Source organism: Glycine max, chromosome 13 (genome assembly GCF_000004515.6).
Source record: "Glycine max cultivar Williams 82 chromosome 13, Glycine_max_v4.0, whole genome shotgun sequence".
NCBI classification, from domain to species: Eukaryota; Viridiplantae; Streptophyta; class Magnoliopsida; order Fabales; family Fabaceae; genus Glycine; species Glycine max.
Genome location: NC_038249.2, coordinates 14,867,467 through 14,889,596, shown reverse-complemented (window position 1 = coordinate 14,889,596; position 22,130 = coordinate 14,867,467). Strand labels below are relative to the sequence as shown.

The 22,130-nt window shown below is 35.0% G+C and overlaps 2 protein-coding genes and 1 pseudogene across 2 annotated transcripts; all 3 read right to left on the bottom strand.

The window, feature by feature from the left end:
• Window positions 1-4,334: 4,334 nt before the first annotated feature.
• Window positions 4,335-6,993, bottom strand: LOC100785673 (pentatricopeptide repeat-containing protein At5g15340, mitochondrial-like; annotated as a pseudogene).
• LOC106795619 (pentatricopeptide repeat-containing protein At5g15340, mitochondrial) lies at window positions 4,477-5,136 on the bottom strand. Its single transcript, XM_014766215.3, has one exon. The coding sequence runs from the start codon at window positions 5,134-5,136 to the stop codon at window positions 4,477-4,479; it is 660 nt and encodes a 219-aa protein (XP_014621701.1).
• A 668-nt stretch (window positions 6,994-7,661) lies between the features above and the next one.
• On the bottom strand, window positions 7,662-11,331 carry LOC100816145 (vesicle transport v-SNARE 13-like). Its single transcript, NM_001252786.2, is given in 6 exon segments — window positions 7,662-8,097; window positions 8,312-8,482; window positions 9,723-9,911; window positions 9,999-10,057; window positions 10,793-10,908; window positions 11,129-11,331. Coding segments are annotated over 5 exon segments (666 nt in total). The 5' UTR covers window positions 10,887-10,908; window positions 11,129-11,331; the 3' UTR covers window positions 7,662-7,944.
• Between the last annotated feature and the right edge of the window lie 10,799 nt (window positions 11,332-22,130).

Sequence of the window (22,130 nt, the reverse complement as noted above, 5' to 3'; positions counted from 1 at the left end):
CTTAAACACCACTTATGCCACTCTCATGAAATGGCAACCGGTTTGAAGATCGAAGTGTATGTATTCATTTCATTTTTAATAAAATTTCTCTAAATCCTTAATCTTCTTTCAATCTCCATTTCCTCTTTAAACTCTACTTTTATCCAATCTCCATTTCTTCTCGAAACTTTTACTATTCTATGTTGGAATTTTTTATTCCAATAATTAATGTGGGCTAATATCGTAAGACAATTATATTAGCTATTTATCATTAGTGAATTTTATTTTATGTAGTCAAATTAAGTGAGCTCATTAGACTATTAAATAAGATGATATGGACTTAAATGGGCATATGTGAGTGTTGGTCCATTAGGGGATAATAAGAACCTTATTAGATTAACACGTTATAAGAAGACTATGATCCTCAATATACCGAGTCATCAACATAGTTTTTGTTCTCCCAACCTCAAGAGTTGTGAAAGTCCCATTGAAAAATAAAGAGACTCCTGTTGAGGAAGAACCATAAGATCATTGGTTATTTGTGATTCAACAATTGTCAAAAAACGCTTTAATTAGGAATCAACTTCAAATCTAGGTATTTTTTTTCTAATCCTTAATAATCAAACATATTGTTGATCCTAGGGCCTTTGGTAATTTATTCTAGGATATGTACTTCCAAATTTTTAGTTTCCGCATAAAAAATAAAAATAAGGATTAAAGATTAAAGATATTCCACATTCTAATCTCTACTTCTTATTACTATCTAAAATGAAATTATTATCAAAATTACTATTGAGATTATTATATAAAAACTATCAAAATAAATATTACTATCGAAATTATATTAACTATTTTTGTTAATAATTAAGCAACTCTCTTAAGTTAGAAATTATGATTGTTAAGTTAAAAATTATGATTGTTTGTTTGACGAAAAAGAACTTACAATCAAAAGATGGATTCTATGTCTCACTTTTGAATATTTATTTATCAATAAAATCACCGGTGACGATTAGCATCTTAAAAACAAAAATTATTTTCAAAAACCATTTACAATGTTCACAGTTAATAGTAATATAATAAATGGATAAATAGTAGATATGTGTATGAGTGCATGAGTTTATGTATCAGCATGCATGTGTCTGTGTGCATGTCTCTGTATACACATGTGCCTACACACTCATGTATTGGATGAAAAATCTCTTCAACCAAGAAACTCATCAAAGTTTCTCTACTGTATTTTTAATAATATTTCACATTTTTCTACAATATTACATTCCATTTCTTACTTTAAACAACTCAATCAACTTCTTACTCCCAAAAGTAAATCACTAAAGTTTATCAAATTGATTCCATTAATAATCTAATTCTTTTATATTTTACTCATGTTAATTTCAATTTAATATATTTATTTATCAATTCTTAAATAATAAATAATAAATATTGACTCGTTAAATTTACTTTAATTTTATTTTGTTTTTTAAATACTAACTAGTTAAATTTTCGTGTTAATTTTTACGAAGTACATGTTTTTATAATTTTTGCAATAGTTACGATTATATACAAGCACACACTTCACCCTCCGCATGCTCCGCACTCCAATACGTATTTAACATTTGAGCTACGTCCCCATTTATAATATTGTGCACGATTGTATTTAAGTATAAATTTTACTGGTTACAAGACTAGAATCTTAAAGCGAGTTTACTGGGTGTATTAGATTAAGATTTTAAGAGATTTTAATTTTTTATATAAAAAAAGTCACATGATATTCATTTAGAATTTTAAAAATATATAAATAAGTCTTCGGTATTTAATTAAGACTTTGAATTCAACAAAATCTAATGATATTCGATTAAAGAGACCTATTGGATTAAAATTTTAAAAGACTATTTTGATATTTTTTTATAAGAAATGAATTTATAATATATGAATTTATAAAATTTGAAAAGAATTTATAAATTTACAAGATTTGAAAAGAGTCCAATTTTTTTTTAAAAATATTTAAAATGATAAAGAGTTATAAAAAGATAACAAATAAATTAGCTCAGCTGTAACACAAGGTGTGTCAACGCAATATAAAGTCTATACGACTCATAAAAACCCTTCAAAGATTACATTAATATGATATTCCTAAAGTTCCCATAACCAGTAAAAAAATCTAAATAATTGTAATATCTTCACTGATATAAACCCAAACCCATAGAATTCCCGTCCCGCTTCACGTGTCATTGAATCTTTACCTGCAACCTTCCTCTACGGGTCATGATGTCTAGCTTTTCCTTCTTCTTTATTTCTAATGAGAATTTATGTTTTTATTTTGTAAAACAAATGGTATATTGATAACCAAAGTATCAGAGCTACCGATTTGAAGAAATAAATTTCTAGTAGCTTCCCTGGTTAAGCAATATATTTACCACAGTACACGAATTCTCCAATAAAAATATGTAACCAAAGAGCACAAAATAAAAACAACGAGATCACATGATCAATCTGGCTGGTATCATAGGAATCAAATTATTTTTGAGGGGGAATCCTTGGATTTCAGTGAGACAATTGAGCAAATTAGATTGGCTTGGCTTTCAGCAAAGATCCGCAATTTCGCTTTCTCTTTTTACGAATGGTATATGAACCCATCCTTGTGTATTTGGGCTCTCACATAGTATTTTTGGGTGGTGATTGACTCTAGGAAGGGCATGTGAACTGAATGCTCTGCAAGGTAATAGAAGTGTTGCACATGTTCATATTGGTAGTTGTAGGAGTTTTAACTTTTATGGTGTTAGTGGAGTGTGTAGAGGGAGAGCTGTTAATTAATGTTACACTTTCGTATTCCAACTAATGACTCTTGATGTAGGTTGCATTGCTGGGCAAAACAACGTATACCAATCACAAACCAAACAAAAAGTATCTTCCCCCAATACCTACTTGCCATATTTGATGGGAGAAGAAATAAATCTACTAACAGATAGAAGAAGAAAGAAAGATAAAAAGTGGTGGAAAATTCCAAAGTTTTGAGTGAAATTGTTTGATAGGTGTGTTATTTATATTTTTTTATTAAAAAGTCACAAAAAATTCATCAAAATTTGTATATTTTTAAATATTACATGATTGTTTTTAAGTTTTTTAAAAATTTAATTGAACACTATCGAATTTTATTGTATTACTTCAAAAATCTTAATTGAATACATCCTTAAGATTTTTTATAACTTTAAAAAATCTTTTGATATTAAAAATATACAAATTTCAATAAATTTTTTTTAAGATGAATTTAATATGATTTTTTATTAGAAAACACCCCTTAAACAATCTTATCCAAAACCTTTAGGATGCATTTGGTAGGGGGAGAAGTTTAGAATTTCTTAGAAATCTTAGTTTTTCCTGTTTTGAAAAATATGATTAAATCCCATGAAAAAATAAGATTCCTGAAAAATAATATTTTTTAACAAATTTCTCATGAAAAAGGTAAAAATTTTACTTTTTTGAGTATAATTTTTTTTATTATAGTAAAAATATCATGACTCTTATTAATGTACTAAATAATTGATAAAAATATCATGTAAGTCTTCAATTCTTAAAAAAATTATATAAATGTTCTCAATGATCAATCAAACAAATTTTACTTGTACCTAGAAAATATGATTCTGGACATAAAAAAAACTTCACCCCTACCAAATACTCTCTAAGATTTTCCTAGATTTCTTTTTCATTTACCAAACTTTTCTATCTCCCACCACTTATAATCTTTTAGTATTTAAGTGCTTCGTGAATGTTGTACCAGAATCAGAATATTGAAACCTAAACTTGCTAAACATCTATAAGTCATTATTTACGCATGATCAATTGATCATGCAAAGTTGCAGATTTTGGGGGGACCTTTCCCGTCTACTCTCTTGGTTAATGATTTTCTGACACTGCAAAAGAAAAGTTCAATTGATCTTCTTTAGAACTTTCCAAAGTTAAGAAAAGTGCATACATACAACACAGGTCTTGAAAGTAAAAGCTACTCATTTCATGTTCTTTATAGTTAAGCTAGATTTCATTCCTAACAATACTTCTGAGTAGAGGATGCACCTCTTCGTACAGGAAAAAAAAAATATACTACAAATTTATGGAAATAGATTTTCTGTCAAAAAAAAAAAATGCTTGACTATGCCAAGATTAAATCCCAAATTTAAAATGAAAACATATTATACTGATGAAATTTATTTTAGGACTAGGAGCTCTTACCATGGTAAAGTTACTGCAGCAAATCCATTACCCAATTGAGATTTATACAATTTATTTTAAAACAAAGAAAACCCAATTGAGATTTATACAATTTATTTTATAACAAAGAAAGAAAGAAAAGATAAAGAATGTGATAGAGAAAAAGGATATTATTGTAGAAAGCATTGTACAAAAATAATGTATCTGAATTGTAAGCCCAGTTATTCTCCTTAGTCCTGATTAATGAAACTTCAATCTGCTGGTCCAAAAAGGTCTGTCAGGTTAAAGGGTAATTCACCAATAGTCAGAGCAAGAACAAGAACCTTGCTTGAAACTATGAAAACGATAACGATCTCGAACAACAATTTCACGTTTGTATATATCAGAAGCAATCTTAATAGCAGAATGCCAATCCTGGCATATCCTTAAGTTCTTGAAAATATATAGGGGAGAACCAGATGGTTTGCTCATTAGGCCAAAACAAAGTGCTAGCTTCTCACTATGAGTGAACAACACTTGTTCTACCTCCTCCATTGCTTCCATGCAATCATCCCCATTGGGACAACCAAACAGAAATTGGCAATTTGTGTTGGGACCATAGCCAGCCAACCTCAGCTTGCATATCATGTCATCAAGCTTCATGTAAATATCTGCAGTTCTTGGGTGTGACTTATCCCCAGCAATGAACCGATGAAGTTGGCCATCTACATATATGGAGCTCATTCCTGGCACCTTTCTGATACCCCTACTCTTAAGAACCTTCCTAAGGGAATTTTCCTTGTCTACTCTTCCACACAATGCATACATGTTTGAAAGAAGAATATGATATTCTGTGTTGAGGGGATCCATCTGAACCAACTCTCTCATAATCTTCTCCCCCAGCCTCAACTTACCATGTGAATAACAAGCGCCCAAAAGGGACCCCAAAACAATTTCATTTGGTGGAATTGGCATCTTCTTCACCAAATCCTCAGCTTCTTCCAAACGTCCAGCTCAGCCAAGAAGATCCACCATGCAAGCATAATGCTCAATTTCCGGCCTCACCCCATAAACAGACTCGAGATCATGAAAATACTGCAGACCTTGTTCAACTAGACCCGAATGGCTACAAGAACTTAACAAAGCCATGAAAGTCACAGCATCAGGCTTCACCTCTTCCACCATGGAACCAAACATCTCCACTAGAACCTTCCCCATCCCATGCATGGCCAACCCACCAAGCATGGCATTCCATGCCACCACATTCCTCCTTAGCATATGCCTAAACACCATCAAAGCAGAACTTATCCCCCCACATTTGGCATACATGTCAGCCAAACATGTCCCCATCATAACACCCAAATCCCACCCCACAGCCTTAACAGCATAACAATGAACCCACCTTCCCACACTCACATCCCCAGATTGAGAACAAGCAGACAAAACAGAACACAAAGTAACTGAATTCAACCCAAACCCACAACCAAAAACAATCTCCTTTTCCTTTTGGTTCCCTAAAGGTAGCTTTCTTTGGAAGTAATCATGTTCAACACACTCTTGAACATGGAATGTGGATATCTCTCCCTGCAAGGATTCCAACCTTGACTCACTGTATTGTAAATTACGTTCAAGGCATTGTTGGGTACTAAATGTAGTCACCTCTCCCAACCTTGATTCATTACGTTCTGGGAGACTAGCCCCTTTTGCCAGACTCAATCCCAGTTGGTTACCAAACACCATCTCTTTAAGAAGCAAAAAAACCTCCTTTGTAAACCCCACTCCCAACATACCCCTTTATCATAACAGTCCAACCAACCTCATTTCTCACAGGCATTTCATCAAACACCACTCTCCCACTCTCCACACCCTCCCATTTCACGATACCTTCCAGCACCACAGTCCAAGACACAACACTAGGCCCTCAATCTCCTCAAACACCCTTCTAGCCTCACCCACAATCCCACACTTGACATAACCATCCATCACTCCATTCAAAACCTTGGTGTGCCTCAAAAACCCGAACCTCACCACACCCACGTGCATTTGAGGCACGAGGTTGCTGTCCCCAAGCCTTGAGCACGGAGGGCACAAATTAAGGCCACCCCATCAAGGGGGAGGGCGCGCTGGCGCATTTGGAGGTAGAAACGGAGGGCATCGAGGGGATGGGAGCAGCGGATGAGGGCGGTGTAGTCGACGGAGTCCTTGTGTGAGCGGAGAATTTGGTCGAATAGTTTGTGGGCGTGGTAAGGGAGGGAGCAGGAGAGGGTTAAGGAGGAAGTGAGAGGGGGAGGAGAGGAGGCCGGAGACGGTGGCGGCGGCGTGGAGTTGCTCGCCGGGGCGGACGGCGGAGGCGCGGGCGCATTGTCGGAGAAGAGAACGGAATATGAGAGCACAGTGCTGTTGTGTGGTGTGTGACCATCTCATACCATAATATGATGATTATTTGAGTTAGGATAGATGGTTGGGCTTTATAGTTCTGGGGTCATGTAATTATGAGGAGATTGGGAGTTAAGAGGTTAAGTATTCTGAAATTTTGTGCTTTGCATAATTGCATGTGCACTCTCTCGCCAATGACTTTAAAAAAGAAAAGAAAAATCTCAATACTTTTCTCACTTTTCAGCCATTGTCTTCCCCATCCCTTATCTCTTTCCTTTTTTTTATTTTATTTGGTCTAAACCACAAACATCTTCCGTCTAGGACTCCGAACTCAAGACCTCTGTTTAAGTATGAATAATCTCATGTTCCCATGTCAATTAATTTGTATGCTTTGTGGTTTATCTCCTTCCTTTAAACAGTCAAAAGTCAAAAGTCAAAACCCAGGTAAAAATTATCTTAAAGTTAGATAAGAATTTTAGCATTCCTCCTCTCTTGGGTTTTCATGTAAAGCTGTAATCTTTAGTTCACTCCATTCTGTACTTATTTCTATCGAAATCCTCAACACGCTCATGGAAAGCTCTAGACGTTTGGGTCACTCTCTTCCAATCTAATGTTGCATTTGTTGGGCCTAAGTTAAGAATGAAAACAAAATAGATTGAAAGAGAATACCCTTTATGTAAATAATATGCCATACAATATTAATTTGCCATCTTAAATGTAACTCGTCGTAATTTGCATAACTATGTTACATGTTTTTAATTAATATTTCTCTTCATGCTTTTCATTACACTTCCGCAATAACCATTTACAGAAAGATTAACGCATATAAAATGATCACGTTCAATTTCAACGACTAATAACTCGTATTGATAAAACAAGAACTTACAATTTGGACTTGTTTAAATAGTTTGACTCTTGCAATAAATTTCGTAAGCAATCATATAATAATGTTTAGTAAACATTTAATTAAATTATATCTAAACGTATCCTTTAATGTAGCAAAAAATTTAATTACATTTTGAAGACCCTATACTGTAGTCCGCAATTTCACTCTTCAAATACTTCAGACGCATGTTATAATATACAAAACTCAGAAGTTGGATTAGAACCAAATCTCGTCTATATTTGAACAGCATAACCACAAAGAATTCTGCTTTCATGATTAACATTCATGCAATAACTGGCCATAAAGAAATCAAAACCAATATTCCATACATGCCAAATCCATCATCAGATACATTGAAAGAAGCCAACAGTATGAAATCATCTGGCAGCACTTCACAGCATCATCTTTGTCCGAACACTCACAAATCATAATCAGAAGAGGAGGGGGAACAATGGGAAATAATAGTAATCCTTGTATCTTAGCGACCTTTATGGCCATTACAAGGAAAGGTCTGTCATTGGCTATTTAGAAAGCTTGAAGTACAGGATCACGATGATAGCTATAATCAGGACCAAAACAATGCCACCAATAACCCATTTGTTCTTGTTCATCCTTCTTGACATGTTGGTCAAAATTTTCTTGCTCTTGCCTATGTTATCATCCACTCCATGGAGCTGCATGAGGGAATGCAACCATCAGTAGATCAAAGGATATATACTTTTATGCTCTCATCACTATTGATACTACTCGTTCCACTCAGGAAAAAAGAACATTTTATATTTCATGTGAAATTACTAATAATAGAAAATTGAAATTCTTATATCATGTTACTAATAGTAATAGAATTGCAAGCACGTCATCTATTGAACAAGAGAGAAAAAAGATTACCGTGTTATGTGCATGCAATAGAGATTGCCGCTGTGAATGCAAATCTTGAAGAATTGAGACACCAAGCTCTTCTGTTTCCAACATTGTTCTCCTACTATCCTTAACTCTATCACTGGTCTTATTCAACCTCTCAGTTGACACCATTAATCTTGTTCTCTGATCAGCAGATGCCTAATGTATTCACATTAGAAATTGGTGTCAGCTTTGGTGTTGCCAATCCAAGAAGTTGGGAGATCAGAAATGAAGATTGAATTTAAGCTTAAAGTCATTCTTCATATCTGGAAATCAGACAATAGAAGTGCCATTTGGCACAATTGGCCTGAAAGTAGCCAAGCAAATTTATAATCTAACGTATATATAAATATCGGAGGTCTCACCAACCAGTTCAAGGAAAAAAAAATTTGATAGCAAAGCATCTACTAGTAGAAAAAGTTGAACATACTAAAAATCTATTTATCCATTAATGGTCAAATTAAACCTTTAATGGTTATCCTAATCTTATAAATTAGATCTGTATCTTATCAACAATTTTACTTGGTCTAAATTAGTTAAATATAATTAATAAAAAATATAAAACATTACAATTTTTAAAATTAGTATAAAGTTACCTTAGCATTGCATAGGGAACAGACTAGTATTGTTAAATGTTAATACACTTGTCTACATTATATGTGAAAATGGACAGCCCATCCTATGCAAATACAGGACTAATGAGAGAATCAAGTGTACCTTAAAGAAAAGGTACCTATATCACAAAACATGGCGACAACAAATTGGCCACAGAGCAATGGAACAAGTAACAACCAAATCTCAGAAACAAATCAATTAGACAAAAATTGTTATGATCATCAAATACTCAAAAGGAATCAATTGGATAAAAATTCTAAGATCATTTCTAGACAATTAATCTTACATTTGACCTCAAAAGATCTAATTTTAGTTGTGTCATAACTACTCTTTACAATTTATCTACCATTAAAGATTTATGTTTCAATGTTTGAACTTCATCTCATAAATGATTGTGATTATCAAGAACATAGTCATCAACCTAGAGAACACGTGGAATCATAATAAACACAAAGTATGGACAAATTACTTATTGATCAATAAGAATTCAATACTATATTGGTCCACATACTGTAACAGTTCAAATGTGAACTACAAACAACTTATGTTTGCAATGGCTAAAGAAATAGTAATGAAGAAGGGATGTGGTTTGCTTGACCAGGAAAAACAATATCAGCAACAATAAGCCATCACCTAATCTATTAATTTTAATAGAAAAGTATATAACTGCAAAGAAAAAAGATGATCAAATTAATTCCTTGTTATAGTTTCACAGCAAAATTAATCATCTCTGAATACCATATTACCAATACCAAAAGTGGATGTTAAAATAAATGATTCATACCGTCATAGCATCTGCCATGCCTGATTCCAACAATTCATCCCGTGCAGAAGGGTTTAAGTTACCAGATACAATTTTCTTAACTTCACTTTTAAGATTGTTGAGATCCGATTTATACTCTCGCAACTTAGCAAGAAGCACACCCTTGATGTTTGGCTGTAAACTTCTTGCCTCAAGGTCCATTTTTCTAATCTACAATTTCATAAGCTAAACCATATCAGAACCCCAGAATACAGAAAAAATAAAGTCAGCTTCCTAATGGGGGAGAAAAAGAAGTACCAAAGCTTCTGCTTCATCAATTCCAGCCTTTACTTCAGAAACTTTCTGTTTCTTTTGCTCTGCAGACAAGAAAATGATAAAAAATTATAATGGAATATGCATTACTCCAAAATAAATCATAAGATTCAATGTTTACTCCATCCCAATAAAGGCTTTCAATAGTTTGTCATTTGTGTAGTTCACTACTTAAAGAATTAAGACATTCTTACATGAATATGTTAAAATCCATAAGAATTGATAGAGAGCCAAATACTGTTGTCTCACAAAATGAGTATTAGAATTCACTTTATTCTATGATGATTGCATTAGAATGCTTCCCCCACCCACTCAACTAACAAAAGAAAACAAAAACAAGGTGGGCATCAAACATAATGGGAGAAAAACAAGTTATGAAATAATACAGTACAAAGATACAGAAGTGATAGAAAGGTGACTTTACTTATAGCCATTGTTAACCTTTATAATATAATAATGTTCAAAATCCACAAAATGCATTTTCTGCTCCTAATCGGAGCTTACAATGTCAAGAAATAAAACCATAGAGACTGCAATTCTAACACATTAGCAAGACCCCCCCCCCCCCCCCCCCCCATAGGATCTGTGAGGCTTAGGAAAGTATCAAGAGGAGAAACTTTCTGGACGGAATTTCTACCACCAGGAGCATACAAAATAACCAAAAGAACATAACAAATTAACTGAAACTATACATTATACAATCAAATACAGATTAAATCATCTACAGAAGAGAACTCGTTAATAAAAAAGAGTAAGATCAAGTTAGAATCTTCTAGTACCTCCATTAAGAACACCAGCAGCAGTGCACTTTTTCGCTAGATTCGCCGAGAGCTCACAGTATTGGCGTTCGTATCCCTCGAACACGTTGCTCATCGTCAACGACCTTCTTCACTCTCTGTTCAATTCATGATCAACAAAACGAAACAAAATTAAATTAAATTAAAAGAACCTATCAGCCAATTAAGCAAAACGAAATCTGAACCTAGGGATCGAGAATCCGTCTCCGAAACCCTAATTCAAACGCGGAAGCGCAAAAATTAGGAGGATGATCGGCGACGCGAGAATTGGAAAGTGGTGAGCGAGAGAGAGAGAGAGATCGGAAGTGGCGAAGGTACCTGAGGTGGCCGGAGATGGCGTCGGAAGTTCGAGAAACCGCGGGGAATTTGGCCGGAGAAGGGCGGCGAAGGTTCCGAAAGAGGAGAGGGTGCGTTTCGTTTGGGGGAGGGATCAAAACGACAATGCAGGAAAAAAGAAAATTAGTGGACAGCGAAATGGCGAATGATGAGAGCGTATATTCTCTTTCAGTAATTGGTGGGATGGAAGGATTTGTCTGCAGAGAGTTTAAATTACTTGTTTAACTAATTTTTGTGTTTTGTGAGGGGAATTGTGGAGGATGATTAGGATGGCCACTTGACTTTTTCTTATTATTTTTATTTGTTTATTTACTGAGTAAATCACAATTTTAAAAATTGAACCCATCATTATATGATCAAGAGACGGGAGTAATGGATCATTGATCAAAACAAATATAAGTAAAATATATGTATATGTATTGATTGTATTATAAGTTTAATAATTAATCATAAAAGTTTGATGATAAATTAATCCATTAAATATATTTTAGGTTTTTACACCTAACATATTTTTTCATACACATACACCCAATAATGAGAGGGAAAAATCAAAAATACTCTTATGTATGACTCATATGAATTACGAATTCATCATACTAGATTAAAATTAATTGTTACAAAATTTATTATGTAAATTTATATGTATATGTGTATTAAATATATATTAAACATTTTAGTGTTATATATAATTACATTAATTATTTTTAACATAATTAATCTAATTCAGTTTGTTAGAGTGTCGTGTTAATAAGGACAATATTTTCAAACCTTAGCTTACTAATCCCTTAGCTTGATACAAATAAAAACACTTATCAAAAGAATACAACTTAAATCATAATTGACTCCACAAACCATGTGATTAACAAATATGACTTGAAACGCAATACTGAAGAATACAGGCACCCCTTGCACATGAGACTTGAGAGACAGCACAACGAGCATGTAGACAAACAGAGTGATGCACAGCCCAGAAGAAATGTTACTGTGAAAGAGTAACTGCAGTAAAGGGACTAGAATGAGCAGATGCTACTAGAATTTGATGGCTAGAGGAGCAAAGTGGATCTCAGCATGTTGAGAGAATACTTTTTTAGTGAGATGATGAAGTGTTCTTTAATTGCTGACATTATTATGAGGAAAACTTCACATGCTCTGATCTTTTGGGGATCTGCTATTCTCTTATTGAGCTGATCTGTCTTTTCTGCATGACCATCTGCTTGTATAGGTCATTAACTTAGTATTGATCAAGCAGTGAGATGTGCTTCCTTGTGCATTAAATGTATTTTCCAATATACTTTCAAAAATAATTCGACTTTCGTGAAGTTTGTTTTTCTGTCTGTATTTATTCCAAAGGTATTCATTGATAAAGAAAGAGAAACAAGAGTAAGATAGGAGCAGCCTTGTCCTTCTACATGAAATAATTCTTAGCTGAAATCCAAGAGGAACCTTTTTTTTTGGATAAAAGAAGAAATCTATTGAGATTTGAGGCGAAGAGAATAAGTAACATAGAGAAAGGAAGATAAGGATCCTCCTAAATAGAAGAAGAAAACAGAAAAGAACCAAGAAAAAAGAAAATAAATGTAACAAAGCTTTCCTGTCACGCAACATATCTATTAGTAAAACCTCGATTTAAATATGTTTTTTGTCCTTGTAAATTAGTGTTTTTTCATTTTTGGTCCCTATAAGTTTATTTTTCTAATTTTGGTCTTATAAGTTTATACTTTTTCAATTTTGGTACCCGTAAATTTTTTTTTTCATTTTAAGTTTCTGTAAATTTGTGTTTTTTTAATTTTAGTCCCATTATGATTTTAATTTTTTTTATTTATAGTCCTCATAAATTCACGCTTACATGACTAAAATTAATATTAAATTAATATTTATTATTTTTAATTTAAGGTAAATTAATATTTACTATGTTTAATTTAAGGCATATAATTAACAAATCTCCACCTTGCCTTAAATTTCTTATGACCTTAAACTTTTCACTGTGTGCTAGTGTTGCTCCATCTACTTCCTGTGTCAATTTTAATCCCCACTGAGTCCAGACACTGTTTGAACTTTAATGTTGGAAGAGCTTTTGTCATCATATCAGCAGGATTATCTGAAGTAGAAATCTTTTCTATTAACACATCACCTTGTGTTACCACATCATGAATAAAATGCATCCTTATATCTATGTGCTTTGTCCTTTCGTGGTACATTTGGTTTTTGGTTAAGTGAATTGCGCTTTGACTATCACAATGCACAACAACTTCCTTTTTACTTACACCAAGATCACCAACAAGACCTTTAAGCCATAAAGCTTCTTTCACCGCTTCAGTAGCTGCCATATATTCTGCTTCTGTAGTCGACAAGGCAACAGTGGACTGTAGAGTCGCACGCCAACTTATAGCACTACCTCCAAGCGTAAAAATATAACCACTCAAGGACCTTCTACGATCAAGATCACCAGCATAATCCGAGTCACAATATCCAATGACATGACCATTGCATTCATTTGTTGCTTTGCCAAACACTAGACCCAGATTAGTTGAACCCCTTAAATATCTGAGAATCCATTTTACTGCTTGCCAGTGAGACTTTCCTGGATTAGCCATATAACGACTAACGACACTCACTGCATGTGCTATATCTGGTCTGGTACAAACCATAGCATACATCAGACTCCCAACTGCATTTGAGTAAGGAACTCGAGACATGAACTCTTCCTCCTTTTTGTTTGTGGTGACATATTTGCAGATAACTTAAAATGGGCCGCAAAAGGTGTACTAACTGCTTTTGCATTGTGCATTCCAAATCTCTCTAGAACTTTCTCAACATAGCTCTTTTGAGATAAACACAACCTTCCAATTTTTCGATCTCGTATAATCTCCATACCAAGGATTCTTTTAGCTGGACCCAAATCTTTCATCTCAAATTCACCACTTAATTGTGTTTTCATCTTATTGATCTCATTTGGGTGCTTACATGCAATTAGCATGTCATCAACATAAAGAAGCAAGTAAATATATGTGTTGTCAAATAGTTTCTTTTGATAAACACAACTATCATATTCACTTCTTATGTACCCAATATCAATCATAAATGAGTCAAAACGTTTGTACCATTGTCTAGGTGACTGCTTCAATCCATACAATGACTTCTTAAGAAGACACACATGGTCTTCTTTTCCTGGAACAACGAACCCATCTGGTTGTTGCATATAAATTGTTTCTTCCAAATCACCATGGAGAAAAGCCGTCTTCACATCTAATTGCTCCAACTCCAAGTCAAGCAAAGACACTAAAGCAAGAAGCACTCTAATGGAACTATGCTTTACCACAGGGGAAAAAACTTCATTAAAGTCAATACCTTTCCTTTGTGTAAAGCCTTTTGCTACAAGCCTTGCTTTGAACCTTATCCCATCTTTCTTCTTGTATATCCACTTGCAACCCACAATCTTCTGATCAACTGGTTTCTCAACAAGCTTCCAAGTATGATTCTTGTGGAGGGATTCAAGCTCTTCTTTCATGGCACCAATCCACTGTGATGCTTCATCACAAGTAACTGCTTCGTGGAATGAACTTGGTTCTTGTTCATCATCGATGCTTTCGGCCATGTTGAGTGCGAAAGCAACAAAGTCATCATACCTCTGAGGTGGCCTAGTTTGCCTCCTTGGTCTATCACTAGCCAATGTATGTTCAAACTCTGTAGGTGTCACTTCAGATTCATCATAGATCTCCTCTGGTTCCCGTGCTTCAACTTCAAACTCCACCTTCTTGATATCACCATGAACTTCAACTTTATTATCATGGTCTTTATGTGGTCTTGGGTTAAGCATAGCTGTCTCATCAAAGGTCACGTCTCTACTAATTAAGAGCTTAGATTCCTTTGGGTCCCACAGCCTGTATCCTTTTACACCATCTTGATAACCCAATAATATACATTTCTTGGCTCTTGGCTCCAACTTTCCTTCATTAATATGAGCATAAGCTGGACACCCAAATACACGCAGAATTGAATAATTTGCTGTAGAGCCTGACCACATCTCTTCTGGAGTCTTACAATCAATAGCTGTAGAAGAAGATCTGTTTACCAAATAACATGCAGTATTAACTGCCTCTGCCCAAAACTGTTTTGGCAAACCTGCATTTGAGAGCATGCATCGAGCTCTCTCCAGTAATGTCCTGTTCATCCGTTCTGCCACGCCATTTTGCTGTGGTGTATGTCTTACAGTTCTATGACGTGCTATTCCTTCATTTGCGCAAAACTCATTGAACTCATTATTGCAAAATTCCAATCCATTGTCTGTCCTAAGTCGTTTGACCTTTTTTTTCGTCTGTTTTTCCACTAGTGACTTCCATTGTTTGAACTTAAGGAATACATCGCTCTTTTGCTTCAAAACATAAATCCAAACTTTCCGTGAATAATCATCAATGAAAGTTAACATGTATTTTGCTCCACCATGAGAAGGAACAGTTGACGGACCCCATAGGTCTGAATGGATATAGTCAAGAGTCCCTCGCGTTCTGTGAACACCAGTGCTGAACTTTACTCTACTTTGTTTACCATAAACACAATGTTCGCAAAAGTCAAGTTTTTCAATACGACGTCCACCAAGCAAGCCTCTCTTGCTAAGCTCATCCATTCCACACTCACTCATATGACCCAACCTCATATGCCACAAACGGGATTGGTCAGTATTAGAAATAGAAGAAACTGCAGTTGTACCTTCCACCGTGCTGCCTTGCAGAATATATAGTCCATTCTTTAATTTTCCTTTCATAACTATCAATGAACCTCTAGAAACTCTTAAGTCTCCACCTCCAGCTCGATATGTACAACCAAGAGAGTCTAAAGTGCTCAAAGATATTAAGTTCTTCTTGAGTTTGGGAACATACCTCACATCAGTTAATGTTCTTACAATACCATCATTCATCTTGATCTGCACCGTACCTTTGCCAGCTATACTACAAGCACCATCATTCCCCATCAGAACTTTGCCACCATCAACATTTTGGAATGTGGCAAACCAGTCTCTGTTAGGCGTCATGTGGAAAGTACATGCTGAATCAAGAATCCAGTCATCATCATTAACATTAGATGAGACAAAGAGAACATTTCCACCATCTGATTATTCGGAGACAACAGCTGCTCCACCAAACTCTGAAGTACTCACTTTATCTTTCTTGAGCTCCGGGCAGTTCCTTTTCCAATGCCCTTCCTTCTGACAGTTATGACATTTGTTGTTGTTCTTATTCTTGCTGCGCGATTTAGATCGTCTTCGTTGGAAACTTTTTCTTTCATCCATTCTTCCTCTTACCATTAGACCTTCACCCCTCACCAGAGCTAGTACCTCCATATGAATCTGTGATTCGCCTTTTCAATTCCCAAGATTGTAAGGTTGTTTTCACCTCTTCCATAGATAGTGAGCTTCTACTGAAAATTATTGTGTCTAAAAAATTATCATAGGCTCTTGGCAAAGAACTAAGAAGAAGAACAGCTTGGTCCTCGTCATCAACCGCAACATCAATATTTTTTAAACTAAGAACAACCTGGTTGAAATTATCAATATGTTTGTGAATAGACTCACCTTCATGCATGTGCATAGTATATAACTGTTTCTTCAAACAGAGACGATTATGGAGAGACTTTGTCATGTATCTACTTTCAAGCTTTGCCCAAAGCTTGTCAGCAGTCTTTTCTCCAGAGACTTCTCCCAAAACTTCATCACCTAGTGATAATAATATTGCACTATATGCCTTTTTCATTATCACCATTTTCTGTGCAGCTGTCATTTCGGCTGGCAGCATTTCTTCTCCTTCCAACGCCAACTCACATTCTTGTTGCGTGAGGAGAGCGAGCATCTTTACCCGCCATAGGTTGAAGTTATTTTTGCCAGTAAATTTCTCAACGTCAAACTTTGTAGACGGCATAGCTCTGATACCAGTTTGTTGTGCTTAATCGTCTATGACGTGAAAATTATACTGCAAAGAATCTCTTTATTAATGAGAAAAGAAAACAACTACAAAGAAGAATTCTCTTGAATTCTTTATCTCTCAAAACTCTCTGATGTTTCTTGATGGAATGAAAATTTATAAACCTTAATGACCCTTTTATAATAGGATCCAAAGAATATAAACCTCTAACTTACATGTGGTCCATATTAATTTACTTAAATTAATATATATGGTTTATATTAATTTACCTTAAATAATATTTACTATTTTTAATTTAAGGCATATAATTAACACACAGAACTCCACTTCTTCACAGTTCTGAATAGTTGACTTTGACCTTGGCTGCAACTGTATATAAGGCAATGTATTTTCACTTTGACCTCCGTACTGATTTGGTTGTCCTTGATGTAACATGTCTGTTGTTTGTAATTAGTGTGGAAACTTAATCATCACTATAAGAAATATAGTAACTGACTAAAAGTGTAATAAGATGGCAGCGGTTGATAAAAAAGGCAAAATGTTCTTTTTTATGTTTCAACTTCATCAGCTTAGTAGCATCCAATGTGGCAAAGTAGCGATCCACCAAAACATTAGTTTGTATCTGATTACAACTAAACCATATACACCAAGCCATAATAAAATATCTGCTGGAAATCATCCAAGTTTATCTGTAAATCAGGGTCCAAATCACCTCCTTACTCTTCCTTATCATATACATAACCACAAAGATGGTGCATACAAAATGTGCTTAATTTGACATGCCTCAAATGGATATCATAAAACCAAATATCTCCCTTAAAAAATGTTGCGTGTTGCTTAGTATAATTTTAAACAAGTCTTTTTGCAAGGAAAAAAACGTATTTAAAGTAAAATAAATTACTGTTTAATTGCTATTTGGTCCTACATTTGTTCCCACTTTATGTTTTTTTCCTAGTCATTATTTCAGTAGACTAGTATTTCAAATGGTCCAGAATGAATGATAATTCGGGGCCGTTAGATTAATCTCATTCCATAGGTCATATTTACATCCTCTACACCAGATTATCAATCCTCTTCCTAACAACCAACGACTGTTGCCAACCACTGTAGAGTGTCGTGTTTCAGAAACTTGAATCTTGGTCACACCAAATGCTTACCCTCATTCTCCTTCCCTCTCTCTCCACCATTTTCGGCGGCCCTTCTATCGCTTCCGGCGACCCCATCACCACCCACCACCTCTGATGACAATTTTTTCTTCCCTTTTGTTTCTACGGTATATTCAGACCATGAAGTCGGAGATCTGCGATAGATCTAATGAATGGAGCGGCGGCGAGTTAGGAACATGAGATCATTCTTGTCACTGTCGTCGAGATCTCTCCGGCACCGATGACGTTCTTGTACACAAAGTTTATCACTTGAGATCTGTATTCCAATATCTCTTCCCCCTCCCCTTGAAACAGATTGGTTTTAGCTATATGAAGATTTTGATGCAGTTCATGGCGAGGATGTCGATGAGGCTTTAGAGAAGATTTGCAGAGTCGAAGATGCGAGATCAGAGCTGCGATATCAAAGTCGCAACTGGTTAGAAGGGTAGGGAATTGGGTGTGCAGCGGTGGGGCAAAAAATGCCGCCATCGCCGGAAATCGCCTTCGACGGTGACAAACGACGGTTACTTGGAGGGGGTGGGGGATTTGGTGTGGAATGACCTATCATACTAAGATTAATCTAATGGTCAGGAATCATGGTAAAAAATGAATCACCTATCATGGTCGTCCACCCTAGAATTGGTCTTTTTTTTTATATATGGAAAAATTATAAGTTAAAAGTTTTAGTCTTTACACATTCATGATGCATGTAAGTTTAGTTTTGGTCGTCCACGAAAACACTACTAATGTGGCTGACTAATACCGTAACAAAATTTTTCCGATAGCGTAAAATCACTGCAAAATTCTAGGGTTGGTCTAAAGTTGTCGGATAATTCTTCTATAGCAGAAAAATAAGAGAAACCAAGATCTATCTAGTTCTAGTGCATTCTTTGTCATCTTCCAATGTCATATTCAATCTGAATGATGAATTCGAAACTATTATGATATTGAGCAAAGCGGAAGCATCCACGTGTGGCAGTTGCTGAAGGGCACATGTCTGTCACTGAGAGTACCATTTTCTGTTTAGTTAGTTGGTACCGTTTTCTGTTGAGAAAAGCTATTAGGATTGGTTGTTAGTAACAGCTTTATATAGCCAATTTCATTCCATTACTTGTAAACATGCTTCTCTGTACCTTTGATCTTCAATAAACAGAAAATGTTTCGAGAAGCTTTATTGAAACCATGGTACCTTAGGTTAATCTTCTTCCCCTAGAACTAACTTTTCTCTTATCATATTACCTTTTGAAAGCTCTTTCAGTAGCAAAGTAACAATAATAATATGAAATTGTAATGACAGGAAAATAATTCGTCAGTCTATACCATGGTATGAATAGTTAATCATTCACCAATTAAATTAAACTATCAACATATCAAGACATGAGGCACTTGAGAATGCAATAGATGACAAAAAACACAATAGTTCTAGGCAAATCGAGGTCTCTCTTAGTGGAAATTTTGTGTGATGTTTTAGACTAAAAAAAATTGTAGCAATTTTACACTATTAGAAATTTTGTTAGCAATATTAACGGTGACACCATTAACCACGTTAATGACAGTATTAATGACACAGACCAAAACTTAACTTATATACATGTGTAATGACTAAAATTTATAATTTTATTTTTTATGTAAGGGAAAAAGCATAAAGTGAGAATAAATATACAACAACAATCAAGTTTTATTTCATTAATCACATGATATCATTCGATAGTTAAAAAGTATGAATGTCAATGGGGTAGGACGAGGAAGGGGGGAGTACTTCTCCGCTCCCTGTCCCCCGCGAGGACATTTTTTAAAAAAATATATAATTTTAAATTCTAATATAAATAAATTTAAAAAAGACTTAAAAATCTCATTAACATAATATTCAAATTCAAATAATTCATATAATGTTAAACTCAAATAAACAAACTTGGACAATAAGTTTCATTTGAAATAATACAAACATAATGTTCAATAATAATACAAATAGTTCAAACTACAAATATTTTTTTGCAATATTTTGAACAATCAACAAGTCTTAAGCCCTCCAGCTCAGCAACCAACAAGTCTAAGTCCTCTAATTCAGCAACCAGCAAGTTAGCAATCCTCCAATGTTGCAAGTCAGTAAACTAATAGTATATTAGTATATATCCATTACCTCGATATCATCAATGGGAAACTAAACATGAACTTTTGTTGTCAGTGTACTGCACTCATCATTCTGCTGCAAGTAACAACTTATGGCAAAAAAAGACAAGAAACAAACAGGGGAACAATTTAGCCCCAAATTATATATTGTAAATGATGAACCATTAACATAACTTGTAATATCATTCACGACCATTAATTCACAAAAAAAATGATCTTTCAAAGAAATAAATAAAGTCTCGGCAATCAAAACATGAAAGCAAACTTGAGTTTGAACTGAAATCCAAGCAACCAAATGCCCAAAGAAAATAGAAGATTAAAACTTTCAAATGTAAAATGTAATTTCGAAATGACCAAGCAAAACCATGGAAAAAAAAAAAAGCAATGAAGGTAATGTGTAGGAAACAAATCCATTGACCGAAAGAAAGTAGTCAACACTTACACTCTAAGGTGATCGGTCGTGAGTGGTGACAAGACTGGGTGGTAATGGTGATGCAAGCTCCATTGGAGCTTGTAGGCCTAGGATCTTCTTCATCAATGGATTCCTTTGCTTCTTGGAAGATGAATGGCAGCGGAATGAAGAAAGGAAGAGAGAAAGGAGACGCCACTTCAAGGAGAAGATGAGTCTAGAAGAAGCTCACCACCATAGGAGGCCATGGATAAGAGCTTGGAGGAAGAAGGAGATGAATGAAGGGAGAGGAAGAGAAGAGCACAAAATTTTGTGCTCTAAATGAGCTTTGAAATCTGAATTTTAATATTCAAATGATCAAAGTTGAAAAAAATGCACACATGACCTCTATTTATAGTCTAAGTGTCACACAAAATTGGAGGGAAATTCAAATTTCACTTGAATTTGAAATTGAATTTGTGGAGCCAAACTTTGGAGCCAAAATTTCACTAATTATGATTAGTGAATTTTAGTTATGGTTCAGCCCACTAATCCAAGATCAATTCTAAGATTCTCCACTAAGTGTGCTTAGGTGTCATAAGGCATGAAAAGCATGAAGGACATGCACAAAGTGTGACTATATAATGTGACAATGGGGTGTAGTAAGCAAATGCTCACCTCCCCCTCTAAAATTTAATTGGATTGGGCTTTTACCAATTCAATTAAATTTATTTCCAACCACACACATCCAATATCCACTTAGTGCATGTGAAATTACAAAATTACCCCTTATACAAAAACTAGTCTAGGTGCCTTCAATACAAGGGCAAAAAATCCTATATTTCTAGGGTACCCCATCTACGATATGGAGCCCTAAATACAAGGACCAAATATAATGACATCCTAGTCTAATATGTACAAAGATAATTGGACCCAACCTTGACCCATGGGCTCAGCAATCTACCCTAAGGTTCATGAGAACCCTAGGCTCTTTTTCAGCAGCTCTAGCTCAATCTTCTTGGAGCCTCTTGTTCATGGTTCTAGTGACTGGTCCCTTCCTAGGGAGGATTGCATCAGATGGTGTGGTTTGGGGAGAAGTGAACGACGCGACGCGGTCTAGAGCGAGAAGTGAAGTGAATGAGTTTATTTAAAGGTTTGAGCTTTAACGGGAAATGAGTTGTTACTTAGTAGAATTTCTTAGCAATTTTATAATTTCCTCAGACTGGGGACCCACGGGGTGGGGGGAATGATCCTCGTTCTTGTCTCTGCGGAAAAATATTTATCCTCATCCTCATCCTCGAGGGAAAAAGATTCTCGTCTGCGGGACCCGAACAATTCTTGCGAGGATCCATGTTTACAGTACAAATTGACATCCCAATTAAAAATCAATTATCAATGACAAAAAA